This window comes from Petaurus breviceps, unplaced genomic scaffold (genome assembly GCF_028583685.1).
Source record: "Petaurus breviceps papuanus isolate PSGF00001 unplaced genomic scaffold, PetGlider_PUasm1.0 99, whole genome shotgun sequence".
Lineage (NCBI taxonomy): Eukaryota > Metazoa > Chordata > Mammalia > Diprotodontia > Petauridae > Petaurus > Petaurus breviceps.
This window is the reverse complement of record NW_027187465.1, coordinates 21154965-21176024: the sequence shown is the minus strand read 5'-3', so window position 1 is coordinate 21176024 and position 21060 is coordinate 21154965. Positions and strand designations below refer to the sequence as shown.

The window sequence follows — 21060 nt, the reverse complement described above, 5'->3', positions numbered from 1 at the left end:
TGGGGGCAGTGTGGACAGTGGCCCCCCTCTGGAGGTCGGTACTTCCCTGGAGGTCAGAGCCCCACTCCCTGATCCAAACAGCTCTCCCACTCAAGCCGTCCACTTGGATGCACCTCGTGCCATTACCCCTGGTGCCAAATCTGAAATACACGAGATAGGTTCTGAAGCCCCCCTTCTCAGCTTTGGTCCCACCATTGAGGGTGGCATTGCAGACGACATAAACTCTCCAGAATGTTCATCCAACCAAGTTTACAAAAAAGTCCCAGCTATCACTGTTGTGCTCTCAGCCTTGATTGTCAATGTGGTGCTTCTCATGGCACTGCTCTCCATCATCTTCGTGCTCTTTTTCTACCAAAACATCCCTTGGTCAACTGAGGATGATATAGAATGCACTGAAATTTGCGAAGCTCAGGTGAAAAAGAATCTGCCTCCTCCATAACGGGGCTGATGTGCTCAGCACGCCATGGATAGCATGTATGGAGTGAGGTGCTGGGACACCTGCCTTCCCGGGAGTAATGGTGCCCATGGCCTGGTCAGGGCTCCAGGAATGGCACGCACCAGAGAAGTGGAAATGGGACGACTGTCCAGAAAAACATGTGCATTGTTTTCCTTGAGACAGAGAGGGTTTAAATAAAAGAATAAATTAAATGGTATCCTTAGCTAATGTATCTTTTCAGGTGACTTAGAATTGTAGGAATACTCTGGAAGGGGATGGGGCATGACTCAGTCACAGAGAGGCCAGGGACCTTCAATGGCACAATTGCCTGGCCTCACTGCTGTCCTTCCCCCAACTGGACTCCTTGAATCCACTTGGGAAATGGTACTTGCGTCCCTCGGATCAGCTACCTTTCTGACTAGTTCCTATCTTCTCTCTTCTAAACCTGATGCCTCACCCTTTCTGCTTATAATATCCCCTAGACAGTCCTCTGACCTGCAGATTCCTTGACTTTCTGATATCCTTGGGGAATCACAAACCAGCGGTGTAGCACCTAGCTGTCAACAGCAAGCTAATTCTTGCTCACCTAGTTCAGAGTGATTTTTCTTTGCCTCTGGAGCCTTGGTGTTCTCTCTAGCCCCAGCCTCAGCCTTATCTTTATGCTAGGGTGGCCCCACAACTGGAGAAGCCCAAAGCTACTTTCTTATATGACTTCATAGAAAGTAAATGATGTTTTCTCAGGGTAGACTCGGGAGAAATCTAGAGACTTTTGCTCATAAAGGGCCTCTCAGGTTATTTCTTTGATTTCTTCTCTGTAAAACTTTCTTTCCATAGATCATAGAATTTGGAGCTGGAAAAGACCTATAATATGATCAAGAACTGTTTCCCCCTCCCCAATATATATACCATCATTCCCTATGCACACAAATTAACAAATGAGAAAACTATGACATTCAGTGACAGGCCCATGGTCCCAGATGTAGTACCTGCTTAGAACCTGGGAGATGCTGGCTCACCTGGGGTAGGACTCCTTTCACCCAGAAATTTGCTTGCTTTAAGAAAGAAGCATCTCCCACCCTATGGTAAGAGAATATAGAATGATGGAAAGAATTCAGGACTAAGAGGCAGATGCCTGAGTTCAAATTCCAGGTCAGCCTCTTACTCTTTGTGTGATTTTAGACAATGCCCTTGACCTCTCTGGATGCTGTCCATTTCTTCTTCTGTAAAATGAGATTTGGGCAGTCCTTTCCAGGTCTAAACCCATGATCCACGTTCCGGCTGCATTAATTTGTGAAAAGAACTCTTGAATTTTTCCTAGTCAAACCCAATTGTGTGAGATATTTGAGGAGTAAGGTATTATTTTGAGCTTTCAATAGAAGGTGACCCCTAGGGTAAGCTTTGATGGGAAGGAAAGATTTTTTTTTAATGTATATTTTATTTTTTTCCTCAATTACAGGTAAAAACAATTTTTATCATTCACTTAAAATTATTTTTAGTTCCAAATTCTCTCCCATCCTCCTTTCCTCTCCCCCATCGAGAAGGCAAGCAATTTGATACAGGTTATACAAGTCATGCAAAACATTTCCATGTTATTCATGTTGTGGAAGAAAATACAGACCAAAAAAAACCCCAAGAAAAATAAAGAAAAAGTATGTTTCAATCTACATTCAGCTTCCCATCAGTTCTTTCTCTGGAAGTGAATAACATTTTTCATCATAAGTCCTTCAAAACCATCTTCGATCTTTGTATTGCTGAGAGTAGCTAAAACATTCACAGTTGATCATCACACAATGTTGCTGTTACTGTATACAGTGGTCCTCTGTTTCTGTTCTTTTCACTTTGTATCAGTCCATGTAAGTCCGGGTTTTTCTGAGCGCAATCTGCTCATCATTTCTTATAGCAAAATAGTATTCCATCATAATCAGATACAACAACTTGGTCAGTCATTTGGGAGGATTTTAACAGTCAGAAAACGGGGGGAATCTATTCCCAGCATGGGATATTGTGTGGTAAAGGGCAAGTTAATAGACCAAGGTAATTGGGAAATAGCTTGTAATATATTTGGTAGGGGGATTCATAGAAAGTTTTTGAATGGGGAGGAGAAGGGAGCAAGCATTTACTAAGCACCCTACTGTATGCCAGGCACTGTGCAAAGAGCTTTACATATATTATCTCATTAGATCTTTATAATAACCCTGAGAAGTAAGTGCTATTATGATCTCCATTTTACAGCTGGGGAAACTGATAGAGGTTAAGTGACTTGGCCAGGGTCACACAGCTAGGAAGTATCTGGTGTTAGGTTTGAACTCAGGCCTTTCTGATTCCAGACCCACTGCTCTTAATTCACTGTCTTGCCTGGCTGCCTCAAATAATAACAAGTAATAGTTATAACATGATTGGATTCTTAATACAGGAAGTTTATTCGGTTTCCATGTGAAGGATGGATTGGAAAGAGGAAATGCAGGAGGCAGGGAAACCATTTAGGTAGCTCTTACAAGAGTATAGGCAAGGAGTGATAAGGGCCTTAAATAAGGCAGGAGCCATTGGAATAAAGAGAAAGGGACAGATCTGAAAGATATTTCAGACATATAACCCATAGACTTTGAGGCGCTCAGGAAATGGGAAAGACAGAAAGTGAAAAAGTCAAGATAGCCCAAAGTTTTGAGTCTTTATGACTGAGAACAGGTGATGCCCTCAAGAGAAACACAGAAAAACAGAAGAGGAATAAAATCTGGGAAGAAGATACTGATTTTAGTCTGGGACATTCAGGTGGAAATATGCTATGGAGGGCTGAAATAAGGGCTTCAAGGGCAAGGACTAAGCTAGAGATTGTTTGAGGGATTAGCTTTCATGGAGTTTAATCAGAATCCCCAAATTGTAGAGATGGGACTTCAGAGGCCATATGGTCCAACTGATACCCCCTAAAAGAATCCCTGCTCCAATGCATCCAGCAAAATGTACAGGGTATCACGTGATGAAATCCAGTAATTCGCAGGAGACAAACCTTAAAGGAGCCAACAATAAATGTCATTGTTTCAAAGTGCAGTAAAGACAATAGAATTTATCCAGAGCTTTACAAATCTGATCTCACTTTATCCTTTCAATATCACTGAGAATTTTTTATATTTCAGTCATGTCCAACTCCCCATGACCCCATTTTGGGTTTTCTTGGCAGAGAAACTGGAGTGGTTTTGCCATTTCCTTTTCAGCTCATTTTATAGTTGAGGAAACTGAGGCAAGCAGGGTTTAAGTGACTTGCCCAGGATCCCACAGCTAGAAACTGTCTGGGGCCATATTTGAACTCAGGAAGATGAGTCTTCATGACTCCAGACCCAGCATTTTATCCACTGCACCACCTAGCTGCCCCCAAACCCTGAGAATAGCTCCCCATTTTGTAGATGGACAAACTGATCAGTGTCCCACAGATACCAAGTGTCTGGAACTAGACTTGAATCCAGATCTTCCTGATGGTAATGTCATTCAACGGCCTCTAATGTGGGGAGGCCAATATTACTACTATAACTTATTATTACTGTCATAGGATATCATTTATACAGGGTTTTCAAGTTTGCAAAACAGCTAATATATATTATTTCAAGTGTTATTGGTATACTATGATAGTAATCATAGTAAGAAGTAGTAATAGCAGTAGTAGTAGTAGTAGTAGTAGTAGTAGTAGTAGTAGTAGTAGTAGTAGTAGTAATATTTGCTTCCTTGCATCATATACCATATTGGATAGAGTGCTGAAATTAGCATCAGGAAGACTTGGACCCACATCTACCATTGCTCATCTATGAAGCAGAAATACATTCCCTCCCCTAATGTCAGAAGGCAAGACATAAAAGGAAAAGTGATAAGCAGGTGAACAGGGAGGCATTCATTTGGGGCCATGGTGACTAAGTCTAGAGAATGAAGGATGACTGGTCTAGAGCCCTTCCCTAAAATGGAGGTTCTAGGCAGAGTTAGGAGGCAACTCAGGTGCAGGGGCTAAGTCCAAAGAAAGAGGGATGGCTGGTTTGGATGACCTGGGTGACCCTTCATTTCTCTAGGCCTCAGTTTCCTCATCTGTTAAGTGGGCTAGGATCCTGTGATTCCCTACACCATCTTTGAGATATGGACATCCAGCCTTCCCTTGAGAACACCTCCTGAGGGATGATATACTAAAAACAATACCTGTCACTTGTAGAGAATTGTAAAATACACAGAATTTCATTAGTAGTTATGTCCTTTGGTTGAGCCTCACCATTCCCAAGGCAAGTCTTTGGAACTTCCATCCATTGTTCCAAGGCTGGTCCTCTGGATCCAGGCAGAACAAGGTTAGTCCCTCTGCCATTGGTCGGCTCATCAAATTCTTGGAGAGACACACATCATGTTTCTCCCCTCCCCTGAATTTTCTCCTTTCTAGGCTAAAAATCTCCAGTTTCCTCTAGAGATCTTCAACCCAAGAGAAGAAAGTGTAGGGGTGGGTAGAGGGGCAGAGCTAGGAACCTCATCGCAGCCATTTAGTTTTAGACACTCACCAGCTGTGTGACCCTAGGCAAGTCACATAATCTCTGTGAGATCCAGTATTCTCACCTCTAAAATGGGGATAGTGAGAATACCTAACTCCCATTTTGAGAGAATCAAATGAAAAAAAGGAATGTTGATGAAACATGCTATCCATGACGGAAATGGTAGATTTAGAGTGAGTAGCATGTGCTGTCTCAGGAGGTGGTGACCTCCCTGTCATTGGAAGTTCTTCAAAGCCAGATGAATTTGTTGGGTCTCATGTGTGTTTGCTTGAGGCCATAGGTTGGTGCATTCAGCTCACCTGAGCTGTTTTTCTTAGGCCAAAATTTCTCAAGCTCAGATTTTTTTTTTAGGGGAAGGAGAAAAAAGGATAGAAAGGAAGTCCTGGGAGCCAAGTAGCCAAGGGGCCAAGGGACCAGGGAGATGCTGGGAAGGAAAATAATTTAGCCCTTATGTCTGAAAGGTGGGGTGACTTGACTGGTAACTGATCCAGAAGATTTAGGGTTATGTTGAAAAAGTTCCAAGGGAAAAAGGAAGAGAGTATAACATCTTGAGCCCAGGTGCCCTGTCCTGTTCCTAAAGTCCCCCGTCCCCCTTGGAAGCTGCTTTTCCTGTCTGCCAATGATCCCAACCTTCTCAAAGGGATCTGACTCTCAATCTTAGTCTCCTCATTGAGCACCTACATATTCCCACAACTCAAGAAAGACCCCAGTTCTGTGTAGCCCCAAGCTCAAGCCAACATCTCACCTGGATTTTTCACTTAACTTTTTATTCAAATGATTCCTGTTCCAAATAACACCCTTACTTCCAAAGCATGATTTGGTGCCATTCAACAGGTACTGGGAGATGGCATTTCCTTGTTGGCCAGCCCAGTCTCAAGCCTTCTCCTACAGATTCTTCTTACATGGCGAGCCTTTGGCGTGCCTTTCTGGGCCTTTTTTTGGGGGATTTCTTTTTTCTTTTTTTCCTTATCACAGTGCTTTTCTGAACATAGGCCAGGATGATGAGGTACCAGATTATACTGTTTACAAGGAGGATGAGGGTAACCAAGAATAAGAAAATGGCCAGTATTTTTTCCCTGTGTCCTTTTCTTGGGACCTTGCTGGAAGGTGTGATGATAATCCCTGTGGGATCAGTAGGCTCATTCTGTGATGGGGAGGTGCTGATTGGAGGGGGAATGGTGGTGGTGGTGGTGGTCTGGGGAGTAGTGGTGGTAGTCCAGGGAGTGGTGGTGGTGCTGGTGGTAGTCTGGGGAGTGATGGTGGTGATGCTGGTGGTCTGGGTAGTGGTAGTGGTGGTCTGGGGTATGGTGGCGATGGTGGTCCGGGGTGTGGTGGTTGGGCGAGTGATGGTCTGGCGAGTGGTGGTCCGGCGAGTGGTGGTGGTGGTCCGGGGTGTGGTGGTGGTAGTGGTGGTTATAGTTGGAGGAGGGGGAATATAGATTCGAGGAGGGGGCCCACTGTCCGTACTACCCCCATCACCTCTGGCCTCACAAGTCGGAGGTGCGTAGCCAGCATCACAGTGGCAATGTCTCAAGTTGTTACACACCCCTCTCCTGTGACATTTGGTACCTGGATTACACTCAAGCCTGAGTAACCTTGTATTAGAGCAGGAATTGTTGAGGCACATCTTGTTCGGGCCACACACGGTACCAGTGTGTACTTCTCCTTTATCAGTGATATCAATCCCCTCATAGAGGTCTGCCCCCCAGCACCAAGTGTTTTCCTGGAGCACCTGGATAAAGGTGTTGTGGTCCTTCATTTTGGGGAGCTTCTGCACATTCTCACACATAAGCTTCCCACACTTGATGTCTTTCTCAGGACACTTCACAAAAACCTTGTGCAGCCCGTCATTAAATTCACTGCCACAGTTCCCAAACCGGTCCCCTCTGGTGTTTGTGAACCGGTAGCAACTATCCCGGGCAGACCTGGCGCCTTTGCCAAAGATCTCAACACATTGTCGATCCAGTCCCTGACAGCGCCCTTCATAGCAAAACCCTTGACCTCTGCATGGGGTGCCATTTTGTTTGTAGACATCTGGTTGGCACCACATGGAGGTTCCATTGCAATATTCAGGGAGGTCACACTCATCCCTGCTGGGGCGGCAAATCCTGCCCCTTAACTGAAATTGGCAGCCTTCACAGCAGGGCCCGAAGGCGCAGGCGGACCCTCTCACCATTTTGCATGTGGGGAGACAGCAAGGGTCCCTTGCACAGGTCTCCCTACTGCCACAGTCACATTCTTCCCCTCTGTCTAGCACTCGGTTCCCACAAATTGACAGCCTCATTATTTTTTTGGCTTCTGGTTTGTCAAAGAGGCAGGACCCTCTGAATACCCTCAAGTATTCATAGAAGTCATCCTTACTGCAGTTACTATAATGCTTCTCATGGGTGATAAACTCATGCATGATGCAAAAATAGTGTTTACCGCACACGCAACCCCTGTGGTCATGCAACATGCCTATGTTATGGCCCAACTCATGGGCCATGAGGGTAGCAAAGCGAATCACGTCTTCATGATAGAAGGACTCGATCGCCGCAGAGTTCCCGAATACACAAGCCCCTCTGTAATAGGCATCTCCCACTACATTTCCAGGATTATGCCCTACGATCAGATGGGCGACATCATGAATCGCCCTGTAAACAAGCTTCTCTTCCCTCCATGAATTGAAAACGGGAAGGGCTGCCCTCATCTGAACCGGAAGGCTGATGGGATTTCTCTGCATCCATATCTCCAAACCGATCAGCACGACTTTGAGGTTGATCTCATATGTGTAGGTGTTGACTTGTGAGATGACGTCCATTACCATCTGGGTGGTCTTGGTCACATTTCTATCCCACATTTGGAACCTGTTCTTGTCGACCACGATGAACATCTCCATGTACTTGGTATGTGACCAAATATAATTCAAAGTTCTCGTCAGAGTGTCCTCCCCTGATTCATCAATGTCAACTTCATATTCTTCCCCTTTTAAACGGCCCTTGAATTTGAGAGGTCCTCTCTTAGGCCCCTTGCAAGTATCTGATGTGCCCTTTTTCATTTCATACAGGATGTGTTCAAACTTACTTGAAGCATCAATGGGCTCAATATTATAGGTTGTTTTCTCTATGGTTATTATACCCTTGAGGCCTGAGCAGGTACTGAGAGAAACAAGGGACCCCAGATCACTTTCCACATATCCATCATAATAGCAGTCCTTTGGGAGAAAAGGCATGTCCAGGTCTAGCTTCCCATCATAGTATGTATAGACAGGGAAGTTCGTGGCAAACATCCCTCTCTTTTGTTTCAGATGAATCACCTGCCTCTTGCCTCTCATAAATACTGAATAGGAGATTTTTCCTGTTCCTTCTTCCCCTTCCCCAGCCGTTAATCTCCTGGGGATGACTATTTCATAGGAAGAGTAATATACTGACCCCAAGGCACTGTGAATGCCAGGAAGGAGAACCATTATTAACAGAAGGAAGAACCCCAGGCTGGAAGGGGAGGACCCCAGCCCAAGACCCCACTCCGACATCTGGGGCACTCTGAAAGAAAACTCTTCTTTCTCCTCATCCATGACCTCTTGGCTCCCCAGGAGGGGAGTCAGGGGGTATAACTTGGGCTACATCCCCAGACATGACCCAAGTGAAGCAACTGATGGTGCTGCTGGGCCTCTGCCCTTTAGTCCTCACCTGGACCCTGTCCTTCTAATGATGTGATATTGAAGTTCTGTAAGCTGTTCATTCCCCTCCCAGAGAGTTCCTAGGATCTCAAGTGGCCGTCTGACTCCCCCGCTCTTTGATCTCAAGTGGCCGTCTGACTCCCCCGCTCTTTGGCGCTTAGGGTTCTAATCTCTGTCTTCCCGAGGCCCCCTCTAAATCCCTCTGGTTTCCTAGATAAGTTTCTTCTGCCCTCAAAGTAGATGTACTGACTGCAGATGTCCTTCTAGTAGATATGGTGTGGAAAAAACATCTCCCTTCTCCCTTTTATCCTCCATCACAATGGAAACCCCTCCCCCGTGCTTTGAATCCAAGAGTTACAGAGCTGGGGGTGGGGTGGGGCACAGGTCCCTGTGGCTGGGGCTCATTCTGCTTTCCCCTTTGGCCAAAGCCAGTATTATTACTTATTATTACTTTTATTTCACATTGTCCATACTATCTCCCCCCCCCCCCCATTCAGATCTTCCTCCAGGCCAAAAGTTTCTGGCCCAATCCTTGACAGGCAGCAGAAGACCGGTCTGAGCCTTTATCAATGGAAGGAAGCCAAAAACCTGGACTGGCCAATCAGAAGGGGACATTTTGGCCCACTCTGAGTTAACGTACCATAGTCCTTTGGTATGCTCTCTGAGAGATTCCTGGGAGATGAAGCTTGTTTATGACTGATGAGGACTAGGCGCCTTGAACCGGGCATTATCTTCATCAATGGCATTTCTCTTTTCTTGTTGTGTTAGGGACATTTTCCTGTTATGATTCTCTCTTAATTTATGACATTCTCTTGTTTATGACTGACAGAAACCAGACGCTCCAGGGGTTCTCTCTTGTTTTATGGAAACTATAATTTTGGCTGATAAAGGACACAGTCAGGAAAGCGAGGATGAAACACTTCTTGGCTCTATGGGTGTATAGTCTCCTTCAACTGGCCTTTCTTTGAGCTCATTTCCAAATGAACTCCCCCGCATAATGTGCACCCACCTCTGCCTGCTTTGAGAGAAATAAACATGTTCATACAACCTAACTCTATTTGCCTTTCTGAGAACGAACACCTCAGGTTGACAGTAGGTAGTCCCCTGTGTCTAAGGAGCCCATCCTGGGTTTCTACTCACACTATTCAAAAATTTGAGCCTGGTTGCCCACCACCACTTTCTTTGGGATAAAGGTTACGGGCAGAAGACTGTCCTACTTGACAAATGTCACTTGCCAATGATAAGAATAGAGAGTGTGGTGCTCAGCAGGGCACATAGTGGGCCAATAGAATCTGGGTGGTCTCTCCTGGATCCCAGGGGCAGAAAGGATATGGGGTGGTGGTCAGGAAAAAGCCAGAGATTTGGCACTTTGATATATAGGAAGCAAAATTCCCTCTCCTTCCACCTGAATTTACTATGGGCAAAATCATTATATCCAAAACAGAACAAAACATTCAGCCCTTTGATAAAATCCAAACTCACAGAAGAAATTCCCTTAATAAAAGGATTTGTTCTATAAAACGACCTCAGTTAAAAGGCCTACCCAAGGACCTAGAAGGCCACATGTGACCAATTATGCTAACAATAGAGTCTATCACATAGTAAGTCCTTAATAAATATTTGTTGAATTTAATTAAACCTGTCAGTATGGCTGTCAGCTATCTTTGCTTCTTAAAAAAAGAAAGGGAAACGAATAGAACAGATCAGTCTATTTTAAAAATAATTGTTCATCTGTTGGCTTATTAAACCAACCAAACCAAAAAAAAAAGACACCTTAACATGGCCTGGAACATACATGTATCTTTAATCCAGTCTTTCCCTCCACCCCACAAAAAGACCCATTTAAACACAACCTGGGAACTTTTGTGTCCAATTTCCCCAAAGTTTTGAAATAGCAAAGTAGAATATAATTTTTGGTGTAGCCCCTGAGGCACCCCCTCCTATCAGATCTCCAGGTATCAGAGATACCAAAAATAAAGTAAGATGGTGAAAATATAAAATAGGATGGTGCCCTCAGAGAATTTGTAGATTCATGGGGATGGGGGAAAGAATAACCATAACAGGAGATAGCCAGAAAAAAAAGTGTTATAAAAAAACTGAACAGAGAAAGATCCAATAATCTAACCGAATCTAACACATATTTATTAAACACCTACTAATGGTGAAGGTACCATGCTCGATTTGGAAATACAGAAACAAAATGACAAAGTCCCTGCCCTCAAGGAACTTACATTCTACTGAGGCAGGATGCAAAATGTGAACATAACCATTATTTTGCTTTTTGATAGTGTTACGTGGAGATTTAAGATGAAGGAAGGAAAGAAGTATGGCAGCCAAGTGCACATCTTTACCCAGAGTTTCTAAATGCCCATGACATTGACCCTGAGTGGACTTCTTCAAAGGAGAGATTCCAGGAGAGACTGGTGAGGCAGCAATACTGAGAGTCTTGTTGGGGCTGAGCTGACCAATGGCTAGTGCCATTCCCCCTCCAACAAACCCAAGGGGAGCATGTGGAGGGCAAGCTTGACAAGGAGTAGCACTACAATGGCACCTAACAGACAAGATTGGGCTCCAGCAGAAGCAGCAGATCATGGAATGGGGTGGTCAATTGTCTATACCAGGTCCCTGACATCTTCCATTCTCTTCTGCCACCCTTGATAGCTGAGAAACTCTTCCTACATTGTTCAGTATCCACTTTGTGTTTCCCCACCCTACCTGAGTGAGGAGGAGAAAGGGAGAGAGATCTCTTCTGTTCTCTGTTGCTTGAAGCCCTGGGAAGTCAATATTCCAAATGAATATGCTCCTAGATTGATTTCTGTCAATGCTTTGCTTATAAATTTATTCCCGTTGACGTTCTTTTAAAAAGTGATGGCCACTAAACCAGACAAGTGTGGGTAACAATGATGATGGTAAAAGAAAGGAATGAGAGAAGAACCTAGAGCCTATCTAGGGGTTAAAAGGATGGGGATTTTTTTTCACCCCAGTAGAAGCAGGCGTGGAGAAAGATCCTAGAACCAATGGAAGAGACAGAACCTACAGAAAGACGTGCAAAGATGGCGGTGTAGAAAGAAGCAGGACAGCCTATCTCTCCCCAACAACTATGCCAACCAAGAACCTAGAAAGAGCACCAGACTGAGTTGTAAGCAGAAACCCAGGGAAAAATCATGGTGAGACATTTTTCATCCCGGGTTAGCATGTGTGAGCTCTGGAGATAAGGTCTAGCCAGGAAGATTCTGTGGCAGTGCACCAGGGAAAAAGACATCCAGAGCCCGCAAGGACTTGGCTTGTACTGTGGAGGGAGCAGAACAGGAGAGTATCTGAATTCTGATTATTCTGTAGACATAGGGAGACTTAGTAGGAAAAGCAAGCTCAGGGCAATTTGGGTTGTATAGCTTACATTTGGCATATCCTTTAGAACCTCTATCCCTCTTGTCTTGGAAGAAAAACACATTTTGGGGGGGAAAATTTACCCCAATTTTTTTTATTAAAAAGGCAGCTGGATAAAACTGGGGGATATTTCCTTAAGTAGTGATTTCCAGATTTTGAAGGATCAAAGTGCCTTTTGTATATTTTAGTGAACAGAAAAATCCTTGGAGAAGTCAAGGTATCATTAGATACACATTTTTCCATAGGGTCTGAATTAAAATATCCTGCTTTTAAATAGACTAAGGAAGGACATAAATTTATGGGTTATCTAAGAGTCACTGAGATTAGGCTGGCTTTAACAGCTGAATGCCTGGGAATTTCTGGGCACAACAGTATACAATTTGGGGGAAAGGGGAGGGGGCAGGGTCACTGAAACACAGGAAAAAGACACTTTTAAAAGAGATGTTCGTTAACTAAGCAGGCTTCTATCTCTGAGCCATCTTCTCTTTTGGAGGCTCTGACTGCAGCCAAATCTTTTGATGGACATTAGAAGGACAGACGACCGAGTCTTGACTACACCTCCCTGTATCTTAGCAGTGAGTAATCCTCCAGGCTAAGCCCCTGGATAGCAGTGGTTCTACCCACCCATCGTGGAGTGGGGGAAATCTTCCTACAACTATGTGAGGAGGTAAGTCCCACTGTCACTTCTCCCTAAAGTGAGAGAGACCCCTTCCCCTAGTCCTGGTGAACTACATCCCTATTTGGCAGTGCCCAAGACCGATTGCAATAGCCACATTCCTATATCTTGCCATCAGATCAAGAGCCAACCACTACATTTCCAAATTGTTCTTTTCATTTACATTTAATCATTTTGTAAATTGTTTTCTGGGCTCTGCTTACTTCACTCTGAATGCAAGCCTTCCTCGGCTTCTCTCTATATTCATCATCTTCATCATTTCCTATAACACGCTAATATTCCATTACATTTGTATATCAAAACTTGTTTCACCATTTCACAATTAAATGACATCTACTTTGATTCTAATTTGATTTGATTCTAATTGTTTGCTATCACAAAAAATACTATTATAACTATTTTGACATTTATTGGGATTTTTTTTTTATCAATGACTTGCTTGGGATACATATCTACTAGTGGAATCTCTGGATCAAAGGTATAGACATGTTAGTCATCTTATTTGCATAATTCAAAATTGTTTTCCAGAATGGTTATATTGATTCACAACTCCACCAACAATGTACTAGTGTGCCTATTTTTCTACAACTCCTTCAACATTGACTATTCCTCTCTTTTGCATCTTTGCCAATTTTCTGGGTGTGAAGTGAAATCTCAAAGTTCTTTGGATTTGCATTTCTCTCATTAATGGTGATTTGGAGAATTCCTTCATATTGTTCTTACTACTTTGCAAATTTTTTTTGAGAATTACTTATTTGCATTTTTGATCACTTATCTATTGAGAATGACTTTTGGTCATCCTCATATTAAATACATATATAGATATAGTGTCTGTATATGTATGTGGGTATATACACACATACATACACATATAATCTATGCATCTTGGATATCATACCATGCTCATATTATATACATATATATAGTATGTGTGTATACGTATGTGAAGATATACACACACATGTATATATAATCTATATATCTTGTATACCATACTCATATACATATATCTATAGTGTATGTATATATGTATGTGGATATATATGTATATGTATGTATACACACATACACATAGACACATACACTCATAAATACATATATAATCTATATGTCTTGGATACCATACCATATATATCATACCTTTATCTGAGAAATGTCAAAGACTTTTTTTGTCATACAACCACTTCCCTTTTATTCTGGGTACATTAATTTGGTTTGTGCAGAAGCTTTTCAGTTTCATGCAATTAAAATGATTTATTTTCTCTTTTACTATCACCTCTATCACTTTTTTGGTTAAGAATATATCTCCAGGGTGGCTAGGTGGTGCAGTGAATAGAGCACTGGCCCTGGAATCAGGAGGACCTGAGTTCAAATCTGGCCTCAGACACTTGACACACTTACTAGCTGTATGACTTTGGGCAAGTCACTTAACCCCAATTGCCTTCCAAAAAGCAAAAAAAAAAAAAAAAGAATACATCTCCTACCCAGAACTGTGAAAGATATATGGTTGCTTCTCTTCTAGTTTTTTTTTCTAAGCAATTGGGGTTAAGTAACTTGCTCAAGGTTACATGGCCAGGTGTTTCTGGGTGGGTACTAAGTGTCTGAGCCCGGATTTGATCCCAAGTCATCCCGACTCTGGGGCCGGTGCTCTTACTTGCTGTGCTACCTGGATGCCCCTCTTCTCATTGTTTTTATACTTTAATCTTTAATATTCAGGTCATGTATACATTATTAATTTACTGTAGAATATAGCATAAGAGATTGGTCTAAATCTAATTTTTTCCATATTGATTTCTAGTTTCCCATACAGGTCTTATCAAATAGGGAATTCTCTCCTAAGAAACTTGTTTTCAGATATATTAAACTCTGGATAGTTGAGTTCCATCAATTTTGAGTCCCCCTTGTCTAGTCTGTTCTATTGATCTGTTCTCTATTTCTTTACCAATACCAAATAGAAATAAAGGGGGAAAAGGCAGTAATGAAGAGGGAGTAGTACATTCAGATGAAAAACTACATTTAAAAAGCAACAATCATGAAGGCAGAATCCAGAGGGCAGAGTCAAGGCAGGGACTCACCTGAGGGCTCCCAAATTCCCCTCCAAAAACTTTAAAATAATGCCTCAAATCGAATACTGGAGTAGCAGAACTAACTAAAGGTCAGGGTGGAATAATTTTCTAGCTCAGGAAAACTTAGGAGGTTGGTAGGAAAGGTCTATCTCAGCTAGGTGATGGTCAGACCTGGAACCTGTGCCTATCTCACAGTTCAGGCCAAATTGGGCAACAGGCCTTGGAGGGAGTTCAGCAGCAGCAGCTTTGGGAGATCTCCGTCCACAGATTCTAAGACAACTGACCAAAAGGAGATGACAGAGGATCCTTTGCTGGCATTGGGTTCAGGACTCTGTCACATTGCCTACATGCAGTTCCAGGTTGTAGTCCCAGGTCTCAGTTCAAGAGATAAGAATAAAACTAGCTCACTAGAGCTTGTGGCAAAAGGGGTTCAGGGGCCCTGGCCACAATTCCAGAGCATAGGAGAGTGTTTATGGTCACAGGTCAGAGCACAGGTCAGGGAAGTAGTGATCCTTAGATCATAACCCCTTCAAAGAACTGAACTAGAATAGAACTGAAAACCTATAGACCCTCAGAGTAGCTCTGAAAATGGCAACAAGAAAGGACTGAAACTTGAGATAGTGCCCTCTCCACACCTGGAGCAGAGTCTGACTTTAACATAAAGTTATGTCAAGAAATAAGCTGGAAAATGAGCAAACAACAAAAGAAGAGCCCAACCACAAAAAGTTATTGTGATGACAAGGAAAATCAAGACACAAACCCAAGAAAAAGGCAACCACATGCAAAGCTCCAAAGAAAAACATGAACTGGTCACAGATCTCCCCCATCCCCAAAGAATTCCAAGAAAACCTCAAAAAGGATTTAAAAAATCAAACGAGAGATAGAGGAAAAAATGAGAAAAGAAATGTGAGTAATGCAAGAAAATTATGAAAATAGAGTCAACAAGGGGCAACTAGTTGGCACAGTGAATAGAGTACTGGCCCTGGAGTCAGGAGGACCTGAGTTCAAATCTGGCCTCAGATACTTACCACAAAAAACTAGCTGTGTGACCTTGGGCAAGTCACTTAACCCCAATTGCCCTACCTTAAAAAAAAAAAAGAAAATAGAGTCAACAAAAAATACTGAAAACACCTTAAAAACCAGAATTGGCCAAATAATAAAAGAGAAATAAAAATTCACTGAAGAGAAGAACTCCTTTAAAAAGTAGAATTGGCTAAATGGAAAAAGAATAAAAATTCACTAAAGAAAGTATTTTCTTAAAAAGTAGAATTGGCCAAATGGAAAAGGAGGCACAAAAATCCATTGAAATAAAAACAATTCCTTAAAAATTAGAATTGGGCAAGTGGAAGCTAATGACTCCATGATACATCAAGAAACAAACAAAATTAAAAGAATGAAAAAATAGAAGAAAATGTGAAATATCTCATTAAAAAAAAAACTAACCTGGAAGATAGATTGAAGAGAGATAATTTAAGAATTATTGGACTACTTGAAAGCCATGATAAAAAAAAAAGAGCTTAGACATAATATTTCAAGAAATTATCAAAGAAAACTACCCTGATATCCTAGAACCAGAAGGTAAAATAGAAACTGAAAGAACACACTGATCACTTTCTCAGAACCAAAAGCAGAAGCACTAAATGCATCCTTTTCAGATCAAAATGCAATAACAATTACATTCAATAAAGGACCATGGAAACAGATTAAAAGTCAGTCGGAAATTAAATAATTTAAAGAATGAGTGGGTTCGGGGTGGCCAGGTAGCACAGCGAGTAAGAGCACCGGTTCCAGTGTTGAGAAGACCTGGAGATCGAATCCCAGGCTCAGACACTTAGAACCCAACCAAAAACACCTGACCGTGTAACCTTGAGCAAGTTACTTAACCCCAATTGCTTAGGGGCGGCCAAGTGGCTCAGCGAGTAAGAGCACTGGTTCCAGTGTTGGGATGGCCTGAATCAAATCCAGGCTCAGATACTCAGCACCACACCCAGAAATAATAACTGGCCGTGTAACCTTGAGCAAGTTACTTAACCCTGATTGCTTTAAAAAATAAAAAAAGAATGAGTGGGTTAAAAAACAAGTCATAGAAACAATCAATAATTTCACTAAAGAGAATGACAGCAATGAGACAACATGCCAAAATTTATGGAATGTAGCCAAAGCAATACTCAGGGGAAAATGTATCTCTCTAAGCATTTACATCAATAAAATAGAGAAAGAGCAGATCAATGAATTGGGCATGCAACTAAAAAAATTTAGAAAAAGAACAAATAAAAAAGTCTCCAATTGAACACCAAATTTGGAAATTCTGAAAATAAAAGGAGAAATTAACAAAACTCAAAGTGAGAAAATCACCAAAGTAATAAATAAAACTAGGATCTGGTTTTATGGTGGAAAAGAAACAATAAAACAGATAAATAGTTGATTAATTTGATTTTAAAAATAAGAGGAAAACCAAAGTAAGGGCAGAACCAAGGCAACTCCCCCCTGCAGAAGACCACAGAAGTTCATCCTCCTCATTGTAAGCATAGACAGGGAGGAAGCAATGAGAGATTCAGTCACGGGGGTCTGGTATAAAACAATTTTACTGTAAACAATAAAGCATTAAATAAAAAAAAGGAGAGAAAAGAAATGATTCTCCTTGAATAGGGGCCTTCAGGACAATTTGCATAAAGCTCAGAATAAAGCTCCCTTTGAGAAAATGTGTACAAGACTCAGAATAAAGAATACAGAAGGATGGCCGAGTGCTGGATGTGGGTGGGTATATTTTTGATCATCAGAGACAATTCTGTGCCTCCCATACCGAAGCACCAAATCCCTGTCTGGTCTCTTTCCTGACCCTTACCTATGTTCTTCCTACCTAGAAAAACTCTCTGCAATACTCTAGACCCTACTATATCTGCTTAGTGGCACCCAGAGCATCAACATCATGATTGGTGACATCTGTCAGGAAGGCTGGACGATGCCTGAACTACCCTCAAAGCGCCCCCCCTCCACAGTGTGGCAGAACGAGCACTGACCTTGGAATCAGAGAACCTGGATTTGAAAGGCCATTCTGCTATGTGGACAAATTATTCCAACTCTTGGGGTCTCGGTTTACTTACCTGTTGTTACATGAGGAGGTGGCCTGGATGACCCTTAATAACCCTATCTTTTCTAGATCTAAGATCCCATCAGCACTTACTACCTATATGACCTCCCTGGGCCTCAGTTTCCTCATCTGTTTAATGAGGTAGTTGGACTGGATGATCTTGAGTTTTTCCAGCTCTCAATCTTTGAAGCTGTGAAGGGAACACCAGAGTCCAAAGGGACAGGCTCCATCTCTCAAAGGGTGGGAGAATTTCAGTGGGAGGAGGAGAGAATAGGAGAAGGAGGTGGTTGGTTCCTTGCTTTGGAGGCCATCTTTGTAGCAGAATTGGTCCCTTATGAGAAGGCTCTCATATGGCCAGGTTGCTCTGGTTTAGACAAGGTCCAAGGTCAATAGTCCATTAATGGCCCAGAAAGGAAGTTCTGTGCCAGAGAGAGAAACACACAATGGAACAGACCAGGGAATGGTCTTGCTTTGGGAAATGGAGCAGAGCTCTGGGTCCCCCCACAGAGACCCGTGGCCTCCACTCTGGAACTGTTGGATTCAAAGCCAACAGAGCAACGGATGGCTGAGTGGTGGGGGAGGGGTTTTCCATTCTGAGGGATGAGGGCAGGAGGAGATGTGAATTTTATTTTGACACTGGGTTCCATCCAAGGCTAGGGTACTGTGGTAAAACTGCCACTGTAAGGACAGAAGGAGCTCATTCACGGAGGAGACCCAAAGAGCCTTGGGCTGCTGTTGCCATAGGAATATCACAAAACCAGACCCTGTCTTAGGGTCATTGGCAGAGAAGGGGGTCATCTGAGATCCTGGAGGTTCTCTGGGGGTGAGTCAACTTCTCTTCAGGCAACTTGTAGATATCTCACTCAGCGGGGTGAGTTAGGGCCATGTCACCCAGAGGACCAAGGAATGAGTCAAGGGGCTGAGGGTCAGAGGCCCAGGTCGTGTCCACAACTGTGTTTCCAGTCACGTTCCCTACTGGAGAGTCAAGGGGCCATGGATGAGTAGCAGAGAGTTTCCATCCAGGGATCCCCAGATGGAAAGCTTGGGGTTTGGACTCAGTCCCTCCCATGTCAAGTTTGGGGTTTTCTTGCTGTTCATGGAGCTCCTCCTTCCAGGTCTATACTGCATTCAGAGATCAGTGTATTTCTCTTTCTATGAAATCATCATCCCCAGGAGACTGGCAAGCTGGAGGAGAGAAGACCAACCAGAGAAGATGCACTACTCCTTCTCCATGAAAGGGAGGTGGCATGTCATTAGCCTGAAGCGGAAAAGAGGGTTCTCTGTCCAGAATATCCCCGTCTACACCTACTCCAATGGAATTCCAGGCCTGGACATGCCTTTTATCCAAGAGGACTGCTATTATGATGGCTACCTAGTAGGTGACCAGGGGTCCTTTGCATCCATCAGTACCTGCTCGGGACTCAAGGGAATCCTGATCATCCAGACAATTGCCTTCGGCATCCTGCCGGTCAAATCCTCCAAAAAATTTGAACATGCTGTGTATCGCTTGTCTAAGGTATCACGTGATGCCTGTGGGGTCAAGGAAAGGGAAAGTCAAGAATCCTGGGCACAGGAGAAAGAAATGGAGCTCCCCTCAGCACACTTCCCCTATGTCTGGTCACAGACCAAGTACTTGGAGATCTTTATAGTGGTGGACAACATTCGGTTCCAGATGTGGGACAGGAACGTGACCACAACCACTCAGACCCTCGTGGACATCCTTGCTTTGGTCAACCAACACATGAAACAGATCAACCTAGAAGTAGTGTTGACTGGGGTGGAGATCTGGACTGAGAGGGACCTAGTCCAGATCTCTTGGGACCTTGAGGAGACACTCTATAGCTTTAACCTATGGCAAGCTTCGGAGCTCCCCAAAAGGGCAAGGCATGATGTTGTTCACCTGGTCACTGGGAAGGACCTTGCAAGCCACCAAGGCCAGGCATTCATTGGGAGCGTCTGCACCTCTGGGAACATGACAGGTGTGGAGGTCTTCCATCACGAAGACGTGCCTCGATTTGCAGCCCTCCTGGCCCATGAACTGAGCCATAACCTGGGAATGAAGCACGACCATCCAGGCTGCACGTGTCCTAATTCGCTTCTCTGTTCCATGCACAAGTCCATCACCCTGGAGGGCAGCTTCAGCAACTGTAGTGTGGAAAACTTCTATGAGAGGCTGGGCAGAGGCAAAGGAAGCTGCCTGTTCAACCAGCCTGAGCCAAGGAGCCCCTTTGGAAGGCAGTTCTGTGGGAACAAGATCGTGGAGGAAGGGGAGGCATGTGACTGTGGCAGTCATCGTGACTGTGTGAAGGACCCGTGCTGCCTGCCCTCGTGCCGACTGAAGAAAGGCTTGGACTGTGCCTTTGGGCCCTGCTGTAGAAAATGCAGGTTTATGCAAGCGACCACGCCCTGTCGTCCCAGTGTAGACGAGTGTGACCTCCCTGAATACTGTAATGGCAGCTCCATGTGGTGCCAGCCTGACTCCTACAAGCAAGATGGCACCCCATGCAAGGGCGAAGGTTCCTGCTACCAGGGGCGGTGCAGGAGCCTGGAAAGCCAGTGTGTGGAGGTGTTTGGGGAGGGCTCCAGGGCTGCCCCAGCCCTCTGCTATCACATGAACAGCCAGGGGGACCGGTTTGGGAACTGTGGCAGCAAGTGGCAAGGGCCAGTCAGGGTCTTCATTAAGTGCCAACCCAAGGATATCATGTGTGGGAGTTTGTACTGTGAGAATGTCCAGAGGCTTCCCCATATAAAGAGCCACCACTCTCTCATCCAGGTCCTCGTGGAAGACACATGGTGCTGGGGGGCAGATCTTCACAATGCCCTGGACATCCCCCATGGTGGCTCGGTGAAGGACGGCACCTCGTGCGGCCCCCGGAAGATCTGTATGAACCAGTCATGCCTGGATGCTGAGGCCATGCTTCACCATGACTGTAGCCTGGTCAGATGTCACGAGAGAGGGGTCTGTAACAACCTCAAAAACTGTCACTGTGACTATGGCTATAGCCCGCCCACATGTGAATTCCAGGGCCACGGAGGCAGCCTGGACAGCGGTCCCTCCCCCAAGGTTGGGGGCATCCACCAGAAGCTGGCTGCCCTGCTCTGGTTCCTGATAGCCACTGCCCTGCTGCTCACGCCCATTGCCTTCGTGGGGATTTGCTTTTGGTGGAAGATGGAGAAGCCCCAAGCCAAGGAGCTGGAGACTCAGGATAGCTCAATGGGCAGAGAGGTTGGCTAG

The 21060-nt window shown here is 44.0% G+C and overlaps 3 protein-coding genes across 3 annotated transcripts in view; 2 read left to right on the top strand and 1 right to left on the bottom strand.

Moving 5' to 3' along the window:
* The window catches only part of LOC138156200 (disintegrin and metalloproteinase domain-containing protein 1b-like), a 1490-nt gene extending 1051 nt beyond the window's left edge, over positions 1 to 439 (top strand). Inside the window, exon 2 of the mRNA XM_069081404.1 lies at positions 96 to 439. Coding sequence (XP_068937505.1) covers positions 96 to 439 — 344 coding nt within the window. The remainder of the gene's footprint in view (positions 1 to 95) is intronic.
* Positions 440 to 4060: 3621 nt separating this feature from the next.
* On the bottom strand, positions 4061 to 8561 carry LOC138156199 (disintegrin and metalloproteinase domain-containing protein 1a-like). The gene is given in 4 exon segments (XM_069081403.1): positions 4061 to 4179; positions 6049 to 8460; positions 8463 to 8507; positions 8510 to 8561. Coding segments are annotated over 4 exon segments (2628 nt in total).
* A 10462-nt stretch (positions 8562 to 19023) lies between these two features.
* LOC138156405 (disintegrin and metalloproteinase domain-containing protein 1-like) lies at positions 19024 to 21060 on the top strand. The gene has a single exon (XM_069081695.1). The coding sequence runs from the start codon at positions 19039 to 19041 to the stop codon at positions 21058 to 21060; it is 2022 nt and encodes a 673-aa protein (XP_068937796.1). The 5' UTR covers positions 19024 to 19038.

Bases quoted from the DNA above. Each gene is read 5' to 3' on its own strand.
- LOC138156405 (XM_069081695.1), top strand. From the start codon at position 19,039: ATGCACTACTCCTTCTCCATGAAAGGGAGGTGGCATGTCATTAGCCTG.